Source organism: Typopeltis vanoorti, chromosome 15 (assembly GCF_054136105.1).
Source record: "Typopeltis vanoorti isolate ZY-2024b chromosome 15, IOZ_Tvanoo_1.0, whole genome shotgun sequence".
Taxonomy (NCBI): domain Eukaryota; kingdom Metazoa; phylum Arthropoda; class Arachnida; order Uropygi; family Thelyphonidae; genus Typopeltis; species Typopeltis vanoorti.
The window spans coordinates 109,703,419-109,723,502 of NC_143563.1; the positions used below are offsets into that span (position 1 = coordinate 109,703,419).

Here is a 20,084-nt window from a genome sequence, read left to right on the forward strand (position 1 = left end):
TGATTAAATTGAATAGCTGTTGTAATAGATATGGTATGAAGGTCAGCAATAAAAAGACAAAGACAATGAAAATAAGCAGAATCATTGAAAATGTCAACTGTGTTGTGAATGGAGAACCTGTGGAACAAGTAAAACATTTCAGCTACTTAGGCACGATTTTTAGTGAAGATGGTAAATTAAATATGGAAATCGACAACAGAATCAGCAAAGCTGGTATGGTGGGAAGTCAATTGAATAAATTCATATGGAATAAGAGAAATTAGTTGGAACACTAAATTAGCTGTATACAAGACTGTGTTCAAACCAGTTTTAACTTATGGATCTGAGAGCTAGGTCAGAAGTAAAACACTTGACCAAAGACTAGAGAATGCAGATATGAGAGTCCTGAGAAAGATTAGAGGCGTGAACAGATGGCATCAATGGCAATATCATATTAAAAACGAGGATATTAGGAAAGAACTTGACATTGTCAGCATCCAGGAATGCGTTAGCAGAGCTAATCTCAGGTGGTATGGTCACTTAAATAGAATGGGTGAAGAAAGATTAGCAAAACAAGTGTTCTCTGCCAGGTTGGCAGGAAAACGACCCAGAGGAAGACCAAGATATAGGTGGATTGATACGGTACAAAGTGCCTTAGACGATAGAAATATAAGATGTGATAATGTTGGAGTCTTGACAAGTAACAGACTGATTTGGAGGAAAATTGTAGATAGGAAGTTAGTAACGATATAATTTTTTCATGTAGTACTATCATATCCCGTACACCCCTTGTGGGTACATGGCAGGAATTTGATGATGATGGTGATTGTAATAATTTTCACACATTTTCAGTTCTAACACTTATCTGGAATTACTTGTAAAAAAGTCACTCTTCTGTGCCATTGTCAATAAATGTTGAGGGTAAAAATATTAAAAACATCATAACTTAATAAAATGTTACGACTGCACATGCATTAACCATATTGGTAGGTTTTCTGAATTCAAAATGGTTCCAAAAGGTTGACAGACAAGCGGGACCACTGATGCCCTATGACGTAGCAGTAACTGAGAAATCATCAAGAAAACATTTAGGTTATGTGTTGCAAGTAAAGAAATTATACATTTTGAGAACATATACTACAATAATTCTCTCTCTCAACTTTCCAACATTCTGCATATCCATCACTGGGTACAAAATAAGCATAATTACCATTGTCTAGAGGGCATTTATTTTAGTTTACCTCATTGCAGTTAGTTCTTGGTACACTTGAGTGCCCTGAAGATAAAATTATACATGCATATCCTACTCTTATTAGTTGAATTCCATTGTGACAAAATTAGTGTCAAGTTGACTTATAATAGGTGTGAAGTAAAGAGTACACAGCAGTTCTATGTCAGAAATGATTATGCTTGAAGTAAGGCCAGTCCAACTCGTAATAGTTGGAATTTGAAAAAATCCTATGTACCGCAACCTTTGTCATCATCATCAAATTCCAGACATGTACCCTCAAGGAATGTACAGGATATGATACTACATGAAAAACTTACATTATCACTAATTTCCTATCTACAATTTTCCTCGAAATCAATCTGTTACCTATCAAGACTCCGTTATCAGATCTTATATTTCTGTCTTCTTCTAAGACACTTTTTACTGTATCAATCCACTTATATCTTGGTCTTCCTGTGAGTTTTTCCTGCTAACCTGGCAGAGAACATCTGTTTTGCTAATCTCTCCTCTCCCATAAGTGACCATACAACGTGAGATTAGCTCTGCTCACACATTCCTGGATATTAACAATATCGTTCTTTTCTAATATCCTCGTTTTTAATATGATATTGCCATAAGTCAATAAATAGTTATTTTCTTATATCTGTGCTTCGCATCTATACCGTTAAAATCCACTCAACATGTGCGACGAACACATAAGCCTTTCCACACGATTTGTGCTATCTGTTCTCGTCCTTAATCTTTCATAGGACTCTCATATCTGTGGTCTCTAGCCCTTTCGTCAAGTGTTTTATTTCTAACACTGTCTTATATGCAGCTAATTTAGTGTTTTGACCAATTTCTCTCTCATGCCATATAAATTTATTCAGTCAACTTCTTACCATACTGTCTTTGTTGATTCTGTTGTCCATTTCCATATTTAATTTACCGTCTTCATTAAAATATCATGCCTAAATAGCTAAAATGTTTTGCTTGTTCTATAGGTTCTCCATTCACAATTCAGTGAATGGAGAACTATTCCATTCACTGAATGGAATAGTTCTATTCCATTCAGTGGAATGGAATAGAACTTGTTATTGCTGACCTTCCTACCATATCTATTATGACAGTTATTCAATTTAGTCAGAATATCTTCCAGAGTTGTACTGGATTTATTTAGGAGTATAATATCACCTGCATGAAGTTAAGAGCTGAGATTAACATCTCCAATTTTGATATCAGGTTTAATACCACTTTCTTTCATAATGTGATCCATATAGATAATGAATAACAGAGGGGGATAATGTACATCCTTGTCTGACACCAGATTTAACATCAAACCATCTTCCTGTACTTCCTTCAATTCTAACTGCTGACTTACAACTCAAATAAAGACTAAGTATTGCTTGATATAATGCCCCACTTATACCATATAACTGTAGCGTTTTGAATAGCTTTTCTCTTGGCACCTCCCATATGCCTTTTCCAGATCTGCAAAATTTTAATACAGATCTTTCTTATATTCCCATGATTTCTCAATTATCTGTCGTAAAGTGAAAATCTGATCCTGACAGCTTCTATTTGACCTGAATCCAGCTTGTTCTTCACCAAGCTTCCCTTACACAATCCTCAACTGTTTCTCAAGTATACTTGCATAAATCTTACTAGGAACACTCAGTAGGGTAATACCTCTGTAATTCTCACATTCAGTTTTATTTGCAACCTTTGCAATACAGAAAAATAATTCCCTGAACATGTATATTCAGCAGACCAGAGCAGAAAGCTAGCACCTTATGAACCATCAAGTCATCTGTTTTGAAAAATAGCTGGCTTAGCTGCAAAATGATCATTTTATCATAAACTAATTTTGGAGTTCACTTTTAACTTGAATAGTATTCTAGCTTGGGAAGAATGGCTATATCTGTCAAGTAGTACTTTTTTTTTTTGTATAACTTGAGCACGATGTCAGATGTCCGTTATAATCCTGGAAGAAGCCTTCATGCCTAAGGGCATATTGGACTGTGTTCATAGAATAGTAACTAAAATGAGTTAAATGTTTAACTTGATCATATTTTCTCTCTTTTTTTTTTTTTTTTTTTTCACTTATTTTTAATTTTTATTTTAAATGTTGTTTTTAGGATCCTGAGGTGCTGGTCACTCAGTCAAATGATATTCTAACAGCTATTGTTCATGGTATGCGTAAGGATGAACCCAGTGATCATGTTAAACTTGCTGCAACCAATGCTCTGCTCAATTCTCTAGAATTTACAAAAGCAAATTTTGAAAAAGTATCCGAAAGGCACTTCATTATGCAAGTAGTATGTGAAGCCACTCAATCATCTAATATACAAGTAGGTTTACTCTAGTAGCTTACTATTTAGGATTAGCTACCAAAATTAAATTTTTTAATATAATCATTGATTATACATTTTAATTAATAATTTTGTTTTTTTTAAAGGTACGAGTAGCTGCATTGCAGTGTTTGGTAAAAATCATGTCTCTTTATTATCAGTATATGGAGCATTACATGGGACCAGCACTATTTGCAGTAAGTATTTTATACTATAAAAATTTGTCATTTTAAGTTTTGAATAATTTGTTTCGATATTCAAATCGCAGGAGCAGAATTTTTTACCTATACAAAATAGAATTAGATTGTTAAATGATTTAATAGCAAATAATTTCAAACATTTATCCTTAAATATGGAATGAGGCCATTACTGGGCAGGGAGATTATGGAAAGACTCAAATTTAAGAAAAGAAAATCTAAGAATTAACTGATTTGATTGGAAATCAATTACATTTCTTAGATGTGCATAAAAATATTGATGCACTTATTTAGATATTTGTCTTGGTTATACATATTAAAGAGCTGGAATAGTTTATTTAATAACATAGAGGTACAAAAAAAAATTAATCTAATATTATGTCTAACAGTAACTGAGACATTTTCAAGGGTTAAAGATAAGTTACGTTCATACTTATTTAAGTTAGGAAAGTTGTAAATTAGGTGAAGCACTTACAGATATATTTTTGAATGCCTTAGTTACTATTGAGTAAAATATTAATTTTTTTTGAATAACAGCACATGTAAGAGAAAAATAAATATAATGTATTACTCCTATATATTTTGTTAAAATATGATACGAGCTTCTTTCAGGGAGAAGACAGAAAATCTGGTAACATTTAAATTCTGAATACAAGAATGAGTCATACTGCATGTATATAATATCATGCGTCTCGGCTGCAGCTGTCCAGTAGGGAGAAACGCTGAGTTCAGGGATGTCGGAATAGATGTATAATTAATTAAGTTTTAAATAATAAATACAAATATAAAAAATTATAAACAATAAACAGCAATTACTTCCTAAAACTTAGAAAAGGTATGCAGTCTGTCTTGTTAAGATTAGGATGGTGGCATAGGGCTTCACACAATTTAAAATATAGACTATTAAATTTGAACCTACTGTAATGTGGCATCGTGATATGTCTTTGTGTGTAGAGGCTTAAGTGCTGTGAGGACATCATGTTGGAGGCTTAATGGATTTTTTACAACACTCAAAAAGAATTAAAATAGAATTTAATACTTCCTATATTTCGTCCTAGTCACTAGGACATCTACGGGGATTACAAAAACAATTAATGTAACATGCACACACAAATCCTATATAAAAAAACTCAACCCACTTTAAAGCCCTCACAGAAAATTTAACCTTGAATAATGCAGACATATTGGTAAGCTTTGATATCTCCTCTTTGTTTACCAATATTCCCTTAACTGACAATTATCTCTCTTAGAAAACGTTTTTCCCTCTGACATCTTAGATCTCTTTTCCTTTGCCATTAACTCTGGTTATTTCTCTTGGAAGAACAAAATCTACAAGCAGATAGAGGGAACCGCCATGGGTTCCCCTCCTCTCATCCCCCCCCCCCCGCGCCAATTTCTATATGGAAGATTTCAAAAAACGAGCCATAGACTCAGCCCCACTCAAACCTTCTATCTGGCTAAGATATGTAGATGATGTGTTCTCTATTTGGCCCAGACACATTAGACTCCTTCCTCAGTCATCTCAATAGCCTACATCCAAGAATCCAGTTTACTGTGGAAAAGGAAAAGAACAATTGTTTACCCTTCCTAGACACCTTAGTCACACGCCTGCGTAATGATACACTTGGCTTCACTGTATACAGAAAACCCACACACAGGCAGATATATTCACAAACTCCCACCACCACCCCTCACAACAATATGGCATCATCAAAACTCTTACCAAGAGAGCCCACAATCTTTGTTCCAGTGGAACCGCCCTTACTACTGAGCTTAATCACATACACAACACTTTCCTCTCCAATGGCTACAAAGAACACAGTATCAAAAAAATAATCAGCTCCTCCCCCATTCCCCATCCTTCTTGTCAACAAGATTTTAAAAATGCCATCACCATACCCTACATCCGTGGCACATCTGAAAAAATAGCCAAGATACTAAAAAAGTACAACCTACACACAGCATATAAGCCCTACCGCAAACTTGCTACCCTTATCCGTTCTATGAAAGATCAGCTCCCTCCTCTCTCGCTGCCTGGAGTTTACAAAGTACCCTGTTCCTGTAAGCTGGCGTACTTTGGACAGACAGGCAGATCAGCATCCATCTGCCTGGAGGAACACGTCTTACATCTGTAAACACAACTATGGCCATTCAGGCTTGGCTGACCATGTTTTGGACACCACCCACAGAGTATCATGGAAGAAAACTACCATGCTTCACCACAGCAAATTCAAAAAAGAGAGACTTTTCTTAGAAGCAACAAAAGTTTACAAAGTACCCTGTTCCTGTAAGCTGGCGTACTTTGGACAGACAGGCAGATCAGCATCCATCTGCCTGGAGGAACACAAGTCTTACATCTGTAAACACAACTGTGGCCATTCAGGCTTGGCTGACCATGTTTTGGACACCACCCACAGAGTATCATGGAAGAAAACTACCATGCTTCACCACAGCAAATTCAAGAAAGAGAGACTTTTCTTAGACGCAGCAGCAGCTCTCAGAAACCAACCAAATCTTAATAAATGCAGTTGCATTAAGCTTCTGAAGATTTGGGAAACACTCATCACCAGAGGTCCCACCTTGCATTCCAGGCCACCTACTACCGCCCTTAGAGGGCGCTCCACCTAGATAAGACTTTAGTGTCACCCACGTGGTTGGGCTTAGTATTGTAAGATTTGTGTGTGCATGTTACATTAATTGTTTTTGTAATCCCTGTAGATGTCCTAGTGACTAGGACGAAATATAGGAAGTATTAAATTCTATTTTAATTCTTTTTGAGTGTTATAAAAAATCCATTAAGCCTCCACATGACATCGTGGTATGGTTCCAGTGAACTCTGTGTCTAGTGTTGATGGCATGAGAAGCAAGGCCTAAACTTTCAGAATCCAAAAATATTGATGTTTTTCGACTCTAATAATAGCAGAAAGGCTAGTTTGTCCAAAGTAGCAAAGATGACAAGAACAGAGTTTGATAAACACCAGGTAAGGATGAAGGTGATAATGTATCTTTGATAGGTAGTAAGAAAGGTGACGACTTCCAGGCTGGTTTGAAGGTGGTGTAAAAATTATATCTGCAAAGGGTCCTTGCTATTTATTCAGATGTTGCTATAAAGTAGGGTATGCTGATCCTTTTAGCATCAGATTGCAGTCTGGAAGAGGGATGATAATTATCAAATATTTTCTGTATCAAAGTCTCACTGTATTTGTTAAGTAATAGAGTAAGTTTTATTTAATTCTTCTAATAGAAGAGAGTCAGAAGAACAAATTGTGTGTGCTCAGAGTACAAGGCTTTTGATAATACCTATTTTTTGTGAAGGGTGGTTATGTGAAGATGCCTGGATATGTCTGCCTGTAAAGGCTGTCTTCTTGTAAACAGAAAAATGCAATATTATCAGCAGAGTTGCAATATATTCATGTATCCAAAAAGGGAAGATTGTTGTTGGATTCATGTTCAATAGTAAACTTAATGTTAGTATGTAAGAGTTAATTTTATTCAGAAACTGAAGTAGTTAGTTCTGTTACAGAGTGAGACCAAATTGAAAAGATGTCAACCACAAAATGTAGCCGAATGTGAGGTCAAAGAGAAATGGTGTTAGAAATCTGGTTCTCTAAATGCTCCATGAAATAATCATTCAAAGCCAGTGATATAGAACTACCCATTGCAGTACCTGTGATCTGCTGAAATAATTTATTATGCCAAGTGAAATAGCTAGCATCGACAGTAAACTTGAATAAGTTGATGATGCTAACAGAAAACTCTATTTGTAAAAGTTGTAGAGTTTCTTGAATGGTATATTTATAAACAATAAAACTACATGAAAGGCAACCATCATTTCGGACTCTTTAAGGTGATCTTTAATTTTTGTATATTTTTATTTATTTATTATTTTAAAATGAATTAATTATACATCTATTCCCTTGTTTCTAAACTCAGTGTTTCCTCCTACAGGGCAGCTGCAACCAAGACACATTATATGCATGCTGTATGACTCGTTGTGTTCAATTGGAAGATGAATTTCATCATATTGTGTAGACTACTGCCTATCTTATTAGAGGCCTGAGGTGATGTGAAAATGTTCCATGTTTGTTCTGTAGAGCAGGATTTTGGATTATGTAAAAATTGATATTAAAAAAAAAACGGTTTTAATATATAGATTTTACATTTTTGTTGGAAATGAAACAAGACTAGAGATCCTAGAAAAATTAGGAGAGTGATCAGATGGTAACATGGGCAGAGTCATATTCAAAACAAATTTGACATTGCTATTATCCAAGGGTGTGTTGTGAACAGCTAATATGTTGTGTTTTTTTCTGTTAAACACAATAAGAGAAGAAAGGTTAGCAAAACAAATCTTTGATGCCAATATAACAGCAAATATCAGATCTAGATGGATTGATACAGTGAGTTGTCTTAAAAATTGTACAAGAGTCAGTCTGACAGTACTGGAGAAATGACAAATAATGGATTAATATAGAAAATTGTCAATTTCCTATTAATAATGTAACCTTAATTATGTATTTCATGATATCCTGTATATTACTTAAGTGGAGAATATGGGATCGGATTATAAAATATTGGTGTGGATATGAGGATGGCTTATTGACAGATATCAAAAAATGATATGGAGGAGGGGTGGAGCAGTTTTTTTTTTTCTTTTTCCAGTGCTAACTTGTTTGTCCTGACTTCTTGATTTAAAAAAAAAAAAAAAAAAAAAGCATGAGAACTAATGCCAGTATGCTTTTAGCTTTCATTGGATATTTTAAATTTCTATATATAATTTTTTTTGATCAATTTGGTCAAATGATCTTGCAGCAAATATTCATTTCCTCTCATCTTGTGGAGGTAGTACCTCGTTGTTTAACTTGGAATGCATAAATGATACTGCAGTCTTATTAGATTTGTAGATTAGAAATACGTTAGGCTTGATGACATGTCACAGCCATGCTTCTTTGAAACTTCATTACTGCCAAATGATTGGATGATTAATCTTATGTGCATATTCTGCTGTCTGTAAATTGTGTATGATCTTTATATATTTAAAATAAAAATTATATATAAAATTTTGCTCTTTTTTTTTTGTAGTTTTAATTATATGTAATGTTTTTTGTTAAGATAATTTATTTCATATGCTGTTTAACCTGAACTTTTAAATGCATTAGATTACAATGGAAGCAATGAAAAGTGACATTGATGAGGTATCATTACAAGGAATTGAATTCTGGTCTAATGTCTGTGATGAAGAAGTAGATCTGGATATTGAAGCTTCTGAGGTATGTACTAATAGATAATTTTTGTACATTTATGAAGTAATTTTATACCTGGTGTTCATTTTATAAAATTCAAAAAAAAATTATCACTTTCTCTGTTCATAAATATACAGGGGTGATTTTTATTTTTTGTTGAATCAGTTGTTTTAACTATTTTATACTAGTTGAAGTCACCAAAAATTACCACTGGTGATCTCAACAATGTTTACACTTAATAATGTTGAATGGGGGGGGGGATTGTGAGGAGTTTTTTACTTTTTAATATGAACTATCTTATTTTTCAGAGAAACTGTCACTGATATATATGATCATATGGTAGTTCATGGTGCTTTTAGAGGTGCAGTGCACAGCACAGTTTGGTATGGTAAAAAACCAAAACTTTGCCTAAAGGGGTGGCTATGACACTTTTTAAAATAGCTAAGATAGCGCATACTACTTTGTATTAGCTAACTGTGCCAAATTTTAGAAGTATAGTACATTCAGACCTGATTTTCAAGTTGTTACATGTTTGATATATTTTGTGAAGTCTGGGAAATCTGTAGCAATAAATCCTCTGCTTATATCTTCATGTTGGTGGTTCTGTTATTAGCCAGTAGGTATTAAACCATCAGGCTGAATGAAACTCTTTGGAGAATGAGCCAGCATAAGCAGCAGTCTGTCATATACATTCCTCAGTGATAACGTCAGAACCTCTAGAGTTTGAATATCATCAGTTGTTGTTAGTGTTCACATCGCTTATTGAAAGTTTGATATGGCTTAAAACCATGTTTAAACTCAAAACTATTGATTTCCTTTTGCATTCTTCTTGAATTCTCGTGGAAAGGCTTAGACGTTGGTTATGCATTTTTTACTAAGTAATTTAAGGAAATTACAACGTCACTAGGATATACATTAAAATAAATTTTAATATACTTCAATATTTCGGCAACATCACGTTGCCATTTTCAAGGAACTTAAAAACAAGACACGTGCGCACAGGCACAACAAACAGTAAATGAGGAAGAAGCAGGAAGCTATTATTTCTCCTAAAGTCCTGATGGTGCCCCCTAGTGGGCAGTGTTGGTATTCTTGGGCGATTGGGCTGAAGGTCTTCTGATGTAGTTTTCCCAAATTTGAGACAGTCTCATGCAGCCAAATTTGTTGAGGTTTGAATTGTTTCTTAGGGCTGAAGCTGATTCCATGAAAAGCCTTTCATACTTCTATTTACTACGGTGTACTATCGTGGCTTTCGATCAGCTTCAGCCTTAAGAAACAATCCAAACCTCATCAAATTTGGCTTCATGAGACTGCCTCAAATTTGGGAAGCCTACATCAGAAGACCTTCAGCCCAATCGCCCAAGAATACCAACATTGCCTGCAAGGGGGGCACCATCAGGACTTTAGGAGAAATAATAGCTTCCTGCTTCTTCCTCGTTTACTGTTTGTTGTGCCTGCATGCACGTGTCTTGTTTTTAAGTTTCTTGAAAATGGCAACGTGACGTTGCCGAAATATTGAAGTATATTAAAATTTATTTTAATGTATATCCTAGTGATGTTGTAATTTCCTTAAATTACTTAGTAAAAAATGCGTAACCAATGTCTAACCCTTTCCACGAGAATTACGATAATCCAAGGAGATGATATCGCACGGAAAGCACACCATTATGGTAAAATGAAATTAAAGCTATCAAGACAATTGAATCGTCTCGCCTTCCTAAAATGCTGCCGGGATAACCAGGTAATTCCTGTGTGAAATTCAAGCACCTTTTCTCTTCGCAAAAGGCGCTTTGTATTTATAGCCATGCCAGCCAAACCTTACTCAGAGACCAAATTTCCACGACTCGCCGCTATACAGGCACTCGAAGATGACTTTTCAAGCACCTTAAGCCACGAAATTTGGTCTATTTTATACGACATCTCGTGCACTGCAGTGGAGAAAGAATTTAAAAAAGTACGAGTCGACACATCAAAAAATTTGAAAATTTAAAAAAGAACTCGATCTTGAAACCACAACTTCCTACAGAAACGGTAGTCAACCTTTCAGCAATTAGTGTAAAACCTGAAGCACTCGACGCCTTCGCACGTGGCCACAACTTCGCCATTGCACCCAGAAGAATACCTGCTGAAGATATTATGATAAGAATTGAATGCGGGATACAACATCTTCCAAACCACGTCGCCAACGATATTAGACTGGATGTAGCTTGAGTTCTGACCAAAGCTAAACCACCAAAAGCCAACATGCCCAGCAAGGAAATTAAATCTCTACTGGAATTAAAGAAAAACAAGAAAATAATAATCACCAAAGCTGATAAAGGGAATGCCACAGTATTGCTTAACCAAAGGATTACACAGGTAAGCTGAAAGCTTTATTGTTAGATCGGGCTACTTACCTTCCTATTGAGTACAATCCCACCAACTCACAAATTAGAAAACTCCACAGGCTCCTTAAGAAGGTCACTTCTTGGCCTGTGGAAATCACTAACAAATTAAAACCATTTCCCCCCCCCCCCCCCCCGTATTTATGGACTCCCAAAAATACATAAGGAAAATGTGCTATTACGTCCCATAGTGGATGGCATTGATTCCCCCACATAGAAAGCTAAACATTTGGCCAAAGCTCTCTCACACTATACTGGCGACATACCTTTACACATAAAAAAACTCGGCCCACTTCAAAGCAAGCATAGTAAACATTACACTCAAACACACTGACATAATGGCCAGTTTTGATGTCTCCTCCTTATTCACAAATGTCCCACTCAAAGAATCCTTAGAGCTAATCCAAGCTAAATTCCTCCCAATATCACAGCCCTTTTTCAGTTCACAATGAACTCTGGCTATTTTGTTTGGCAAGGAAAATTCTACAAACAAATAGAGGGGACAGCCATGGGTTCTCCACTCTCCTCACCCTTGGCCAACTTTTATATGGAGACTTTTGAAGAGAAAGCCTTAACCTCTGCCCCACAAAAACCAACCATTTGGCTTCATGTTGATGATGTGTTCGCTATTTGGCCACATGGCTCCGATGCACTCCTCTCCTTCCTAACACATGTAAACAACCAACACCCCAGAATCAAATTCACCTTGGAAGAAGAAAAAAACAACTGCCTTCCTTTCTTAGACACACTCCATCACCATACCCTATATCCGAGGCACCTCGGAAAAAATTACAAAAATCCTAAAAAAACATGACTTAACTTCTTGTTACAGACCATATAAAAAATTGGCATTCCTTATCCGCTCCACTAAAGACCTACCTGGTGTATACCAGGTCCCTTGCAGCTGTAAGCTGTCCTACTTTGGCCAAACAGGCAGGACAGCCAATATCAGAATTTCAGAACACAAGGACTACATCCGGTTTCACCAGTACAGCCACTCTGGTCTTGCTGACCATGCACTGGATATCTGCCATTGCATATGGTGGAAGAAAGCCACGATAGTACACCATAGTAAATACAAGTATGAAAGGCTTTTCATGGAATCAGCTTCAGCCCTAAGAAACAATCTGAACCTCAACAAATTTGGCTGCATGAGACTGTCTCAAATTTGGGAAAACTACATCAGAAGACCTTCAGCCCAATCGCCCAAGAATACCAACACTGCTAGCTAGGGGGCACCATCAGGACTTTAGGAGAAATAATAGCTTCCTGCTTCTTTCTCATTTACTGTTTGTTGTGCCTGTACGTGTACATGTTGTGCCTGTGCATGTACATGTCTTGTTTTTAAGTTTCTTGAAAATGGCAACGTGACGTTGCTGAAATATTGAAGTATATTAAAATTTATTTTAATGTATATCCTAGTGACGTTGTAATTTCCTTAAATTACTTAGTAAAAAATTCTTCTTGAATGTGACAATGACATTTTTAGGACTGTGTTGGGCATCATGTAGACACTAACATCTCTGCTTTACAATGATACAAGTTTAAAACGGTTATTCCAAAAACTACATAATGGATAGTACACTAGATGATGTGTTCGCTATTTAGCAGTAATGTGTTGATCATTTAGTATATAGCCTTGCTACTCTTTTCCCAGGTGTGCCTGGAAAAAGTAAGTAATGGTAAATGCAGAATGAAACTGCTGAAGTCACAATTTTTAGAGGAATGGGGAAAAATTCAGGAATGCTTATTAAAAGATACATTTTATTTCCTACCTAGCTGCTGTTCTACTTCCTGTATAAACTGAACAGTTTCATTGATTACATGATTATAGACAATATTCTGATGATGATAATTGACTAATTGTCTCCTTATAAAATTTCGAACTAAATAAGAGAACATCAGTTTAATAAGATTTCATTCGATTATCCAAATATGCATTTGGAAAAAGATGGATTTGTAAACTTGCAACTAAGTTATTCTATGGCATACTGTAAAATCTCGCACGATAAGTTAACTAAATTAACTTGTCGAGCTCAATTTTACAAGGGTTTCAAATCTAAATAATACAGAGAGTAATATGTATAAATGTTGTTTGAATGTAAATTAACTACTTTGTAAAATATGTTAGATATTACCTGTTTAGCTATTGTGTTTAAAAATAGAGGAAAGGGATTACCCCTTATTAACAGAGTGAGTCAGTAAAAAAATATGTCAGAAAGGTTCGCAACAAATTGCGAACAAATTAAGCACCGAAAACAAAGACATTTGACAAAAGAGGACCAGAGTGATGACATCGCATTAAAGGGTAATCACAGACACTCCGGAGCGAGTGTCTGTGATTTTAAGGGGCTGAAAGGGGAGAAAATGGCAATCTAGGCTGGTTTTTAGTTCCTATTTGGTGGTATGGGAAGAGAGCAAAAATGGCGACGACTCGGTGCACGTGGCTGGAGGTTTGGTAGTTCGTACCTCATGACCCTGATGATCTATCATCAGAGCTTTGTTGACAGTGCCTCCCCAAAGCCTTCCTGGTAGTCTCCGAGGCAAGTCCACCATTGTTTCCTATGGATAAACATCGAAAGCAAAATCAAAGGTTCCCTATAGGCCCACTAGTGTAGTCAACAGGCAGTCACCAGCTGAGGAAGAAAGAAGGCAGGAAGGATGTTGTTTGCTACTCATGCGAAAAGCAATCGCTGTGGTATACAGAGTATAGAAACGTCCACACAAGAAAGTATTCATGGTCAAGGCAAAGGTTCGAGATGTTCCGATAGAAACTTTTTCATGGAAAGGGACTATTCATATAGAGAAAGAACTGTGAATAAACACATCATACCGATGTTTCTTGGAATATAGATATCTAAGAATTGTGTGTGTGTGTGTGTGTGTGTATATATATGTTATGCAAGTGTCTGTGGTAAATTTTTTATTATTGTTGTTATTATTATTAAGAGAGATCTCCAGGGAGTCAGACTCATCGCGGGAGGCCACATACTACACACACCAGCTGTCATACTTAGTCTTGAATTCATTCACACTGCTTGCACTCACAACATCCAAAGGTAATCCATTGCAATCACACACTACCATCTGAGAGAAAAATCTAGCCCTCTCAGCTTCGAAGGATACCCTCTAGTCCTTTCTCCACCCTACATAAATTGAAAAATTCTATCAACTGAAATCCTGTATGACTCTTTCAGAAGTTTGTAAGTCTATCATATCACCCCCCCTTTCTTGTTTGCAGTCTACAAATTCTTGATCTGTCTTCATAATCAGTATTCCACAATCCTGATATCATTTTTAACACTTTCCTTTGTACTCTCTCCAATATATCAGAATCACAACGGAAACAAGGAGACCAGACCTGCACACAATAGAGGCAAAATAACATCCTTATTTTTACAAGTGAACGATCGTTTCAGCATTGCAATTATCTTTTGAGTTGTATTTGCAATTTTTGCCACATGGCCCCTGAACTTCAACTTCCTATCTATTAACACTTCAAGATCCCTAACCTCATTAATTTCTGCTAGCCTAATCCCACCAATATATTACGACATTGTATATCTAATCATGCCAAGGTGCATGACTTTACATTTACTGACATTGAACTGACACCTGTGTTCCCATGCCGACAATTCCAGCCTGTTCAAATTATTCTACAAAGACTGCATATCAGCAGCATTTTTGATTACCCTACCTATCTGCATCATCAGCAAATTGCTGTATGTCGCTTGTCAAATCCTTCCCATTATCATTAATGTACAGATTGAATAACAGTGGACCAAGCACTATTCCTTGTGGTACACCACTTGTTACCTTAAACCTTGCAGACTCAGATCCTCCATATACCACTTTTTGATATCTGTCAGTCAGCCATCCTATTAACCATGCTAATATTGCATAACCCAAATCCATTTTCTCCAATTTATGCAACAGTCTATCATGCTGTATTCTGTCAAAAGCCTTAGCAAAATACAAATGTATCATGGTGTATCCATTCCCCTTGTCTAGCTCAGTGGTAACATTGTGATAGAATGTGAGCAAGTTGCTAAAACATGACCTTCCCTTAGTAAACTCATGTTGTTCATTGCAAAGTAGAGATTCACTGTCAACCCATTTCTGAATGCAGACCCTAACCAATTTTTCCCAAATCTTCACCACCACTCCTGAGATACTAATTGTTCGATAGTTGGATACATCGGTCTTTGTACCATCCTTGCGCAATTGAATTACCATACATTCCTGCAAAATCTTCCCTGTTCTGAGACTCATATTAAACATCCTGGTCAAAGGACAAGGATGTTTAAGTTTTGCTTTTCTAAAGATTAGAGTAGCAGAACTGTATATGTTATATTTGTGTAAGGTAAAATTCTGAAGTTAGCTGTGCTGGGAGAAGCAGTTGTTCTTGTATTTGTTTAGAATGTATTGTGTAGTACTAAATAGTGTGTTAGGGTTGCGTGAACACAGAATGTGCTTGTTTTAATTGTGTAATGATATTGCTATTAATGATATTATTAAACACAAGATCAAAAAAGCAAAAGAAATCTGGATGAATGAAAAATGTAAAGAAATAGAAATTCTACAGGAAAAACATGACAATCTTAATCTACACAAAAAGATGAAAGAGACCTCAGGTATATATAAGCAAAAACAATTCTGTATCCTTCGAAACAAAAAGGGAGAAATTATATCCAAAAAGGATGACAAAATACAACAATGGGTGAAATATATAGAAGAACTCTTTACTGATGACAGACAGAATCCAGAAAATACTTATGAGCATATGGAAGGTCCATGCATTCTAAAATCAGAGGTAGAATGTGCATTGAACTCAGCTAAAAATGGTAAAGCCCTAGGACCAGATAGAATACCAGCAGAAATAGTAAAGTTATTAGAAGGTGACAACATTAACATATTAGTAAAGTTATTTAATAAGATCTACAATACAGGCATAATCCCTCAAGACTGGTTACAGTCGACCTTCATCATGCTACCTAAAAAAGTAAATGCGAAAACTTGTAATGACTATAGAATGATCAGCCTAATGAGTCACGTTCTCAAAATGTTTCTGAAAATAATTCAAAAAAGAATATACAGAAAATGTGAAGACACCATCAGTGATACCCAATTCGGCTTTAGAAACGGTTTAGGAACAAGAGAGGCCCTTTTCTGTTCTCAGATCTTATTTCAAAAATGTATTGACCAAAACAAGGTAATATTCATTTGCTTCATCGACTTCGAGAAAGCATTTGACAAAGTCCAACATGCTAAAATGATTGTACTATTAAAAAGAATTGGATTAGATGGTAAAGACATCAGGATCATTGAAAACTTATATTGGAACCAAAAGGCATCTGTTCAAGTTGATGACATTATTACAGACTCCATTAACATCAAACAAGGAGTAAGGCAAGGATGTGTGCTGCCACCTCTTCTTTTTAACATCTACTCAGAAGCCATATTTCAAAGTCTTGGAAGGAAGAAAAGAAGGGATTAGTGTAAATGGTGAAATCATCAGTAACATCCGATATGCCGATGATACAGCTCTTCTGGCTGACAATATTCAGGATCTTCAAAATCTTTTGTAACTAATAAATGCAGAGAGTGAAAAAATGGGATTAAAAATAAATATCACCAAAACTAAATTCATGGTCATAAGTAAGAAACCAATTCTTAATTTAGCACTTTCTTTAAATAGGAAACAAATAGAAAGAGTGGCAAAGTTTAAATATCTCGGATGCTGGTTAAATGAAGATTGCAATCCAGAAATGGAAATAAAAGTTAGAATTGAAATGGCAAGAAAAAATTTTCTCTTGATGAAATCAACACTGTGTAACCGCAGTTTAAACTTAGAGCATGCATGGTTAAATGCTATGTATAGTCTGTACTGCTGTACGGTGCAGAAACTTGGACCTTGAAGACAACATCAATAAAAAAAACTTGAAGCCTTTGAGATGTGGTTATACAGACGAATGTTAAAAATCCCATGGACAGCAAAAACGTCCAATCAAGAAGTACTGAAACAAATGGGGAAATCACGTGAACTTTTAGATACCATAAAAAGAAGGAAAACTGCATAATGTCACCTACTTCGTAATGAAAAATATAAGATACTTCAATTGATTATAAAAGGGAAGATAAATGGAAGAAGAGGACAAGGAAGACGAAGAAAATCTTGGCTGGCAGATATCAGACAGTGGACTGGTATGAACTCTGAGAGACTGCTCAGAATAGCTGAGAATCGCTCAGAATTTGCCAAGGTGGTCGCCGACCTCTGATAGGAGATGGCACTCAGAGAAGAAGAATGATATTGCTGGAGTTAGCTATGCTGGGAGTAACAGTTATTCCCCATTATTGGTCTAGTTTGTAACCTCATCTTTTTAGTTAGAATAAAATGCTTTGTTTAAACAACAATTTGATCTGGTCATTGCCAATGCACTATCTTAAAAAAATATGGTCTATGATTAGATATTGCCACAACTTGCTGTATGGTTAAGAAGGTTTTGGCTAAGATCTTGCCTTTGTTCCATTTCTTTAATTTCTTAGTCTCTAATAATCTTTCAGTCATAAATCAAGTAAGTTTGTCAGGCAGAAGAGTGTGAGAAATTGAATGTACCACAATCGAATTGCCAGCAATAGCTAAAATTAGTGTCTGCTTTCCGTGTGGTGGGAACAAAGGGCAAGGGCAGGAAAAAGGCGGGAACGAAATTTAAGATAGAGAAGCTTAGAGAACAAAACAAATAAAGAATTTACAAATGGCGCAATTCAAAGAGTGACTTATGTTTTTACTAATGATGCAGTCGATAGGATTTTTATAGTTTAAAAAGACACATAGATATAAAATATTGCAATACAATAACTGATTTTTATGATTTATCTTTTTATAAATAGGCAGCTGAACAAGGAAGGCCACCAACTAGAACATCTAGGTTTTATGCAAAGGGTGCATTACAATATTTGGTTCCTATTTTAATGCAAACACTTACAAAACAGGTAAAAATTTTTTTCCTGTACAATTGTAATGCTTTAAGAATTTTATATGTTTAACTATATCTTTGACTTTATAATCATCATCAACAACTTTCTTCAGTCCACTGCTGAATGAATGCCTCTCCATGCTTCTTCCATTTTGCCCAATCTTGGGTATCTCTCCACCATAAATGTCCATAACATCTTGTTATCATCTCATCTTAAGCTAGTTTTCAGTAACCAGTTCCTTGTGTCCATCTGTTGTTACATTCTCATCACATCGTGCCCTGTGTTGTTTGTTGCCTTTTATTACTAATGCAAGGTCCATTATATTTGTTTACTTTCTTATCCGAGTCTTATTCTTTTTATCTAACTGGGTTACTCTCGAAATGGTTCTTTCCATGTTTCTTTGTGTAGTTTTCACTTTTCTCTAGGTGTTTTTTTATTCATACTCCAGGTTTACCATAGGTCGTTGGGAGTACACGCTAGTTGTAGATCTTTCTTTTTAGGCAGTTTGTTAAATTGCTTTTAAATATCTCTCTATAATGATAAAAAAGTTGTCATCCTGCTGTTATTCTCTCTCTGAAATTTCATTATCAAGTTTGTGGTTTGTTGTGTTTGTTTGTATTGATTTGTCTTAGATATTTGTGTGAACTCACTGTTTCAATCTGTCTTTGATTTATTTAAATTTTTCATTCTGGAGTATTTCTACTGAACATTAATTTTGATCTATCCATATTTTTTGCAGGCCTATCTACAGGCTTCCTTGAATTCAGTAATCATTTGATCTAGCTCTTTTGGTGATGGTACTTGGGAATGATAGTATCAGCGAATCGTAGATTACTTTAGTATTTATATTTATAATAGTGATGGACGCTATTTCCTCTTTTCTCTTAGTTCAATTTTCTCATACCATATTCAAGGGTAGTAGCAGATAATTTTGGTGAGTCTCCTGTCTGATGACATCTCTTTTTATTTCTATTTTTTTTTTTTTTTCATTTAAATTTATTATTGATGAACCTCTCTCATACATATACGCGTTAATATGTAACATACATATCGTCTATTCCAATATCTTTTAAAGTTGCAAGCATTTTACATAGGTTTATTGAGTTGAAGGCTTTTTCATTACTTGAATTAAGACTTGTAAATGATCTCAACTTCGTTTTGAAATCTGTCAGTTCTTTTTAGGATGAAAATTTAATATATTGTTTATTCTGCCATCTATAATTTTTGCAAGCAGATTATAAAGGATTAGCAGAAGGCATTATAGATCTGAGGAGATATTACCTGTGCACAAACTGAATAAGAATTCAGCATTAGGAACTCATGGGATATCATCAAGAATGCTAAGAGTGTTCTGCTGAACTGGCTATATAATTTGAACCTCAGAACAGGGAAGATTGTGTAGGAGTGGAAAGAATGTATGGTAATCCCATTGCACAAGGGTAGTGCAAAGACCGATGTATCCAACTATCGACCAGTCAGTATCTCAGGAGTGCTGGTGACGATTTTGGCAAAGTTGGTTAGCGCTTGCATTCAGAAATGGGTTGACAGAGAATCTCTACTTTGCAATGAACAGCATGGGTTTACTAAGAGAAGGCCATGTTTTTGCAACTTACTCATATTTTATAATAATGCTACCATTGAAATAGACAAGGGGAATGGATATACCATAATATGTTTTGTATTTTGCTAAGGCTTTTGACAGAATACAGCATGGAAGACTGTTGCATAAATTGCCGAATATG

The 20,084-nt window shown here is 35.5% G+C and overlaps 1 protein-coding gene across 2 annotated transcripts in view; it reads left to right on the forward strand.

Annotated features, from left to right (window-relative positions):
• Fs(2)Ket (Importin subunit beta Fs(2)Ket) overlaps positions 1-20,084 on the forward strand; it is a 302,779-nt gene that overhangs the window by 82,196 nt on the left and 200,499 nt on the right. For both annotated transcript variants that reach the window (XM_090405664.1, XM_090405665.1), the window contains exons 5-8: positions 3,328-3,540; positions 3,648-3,737; positions 8,897-9,007; positions 18,256-18,357. In XM_090405664.1, coding sequence (XP_090261790.1) covers positions 3,328-3,540; positions 3,648-3,737; positions 8,897-9,007; positions 18,256-18,357 — 516 coding nt within the window. The remainder of the gene's footprint in view (positions 1-3,327; positions 3,541-3,647; positions 3,738-8,896; positions 9,008-18,255; positions 18,358-20,084) is intronic.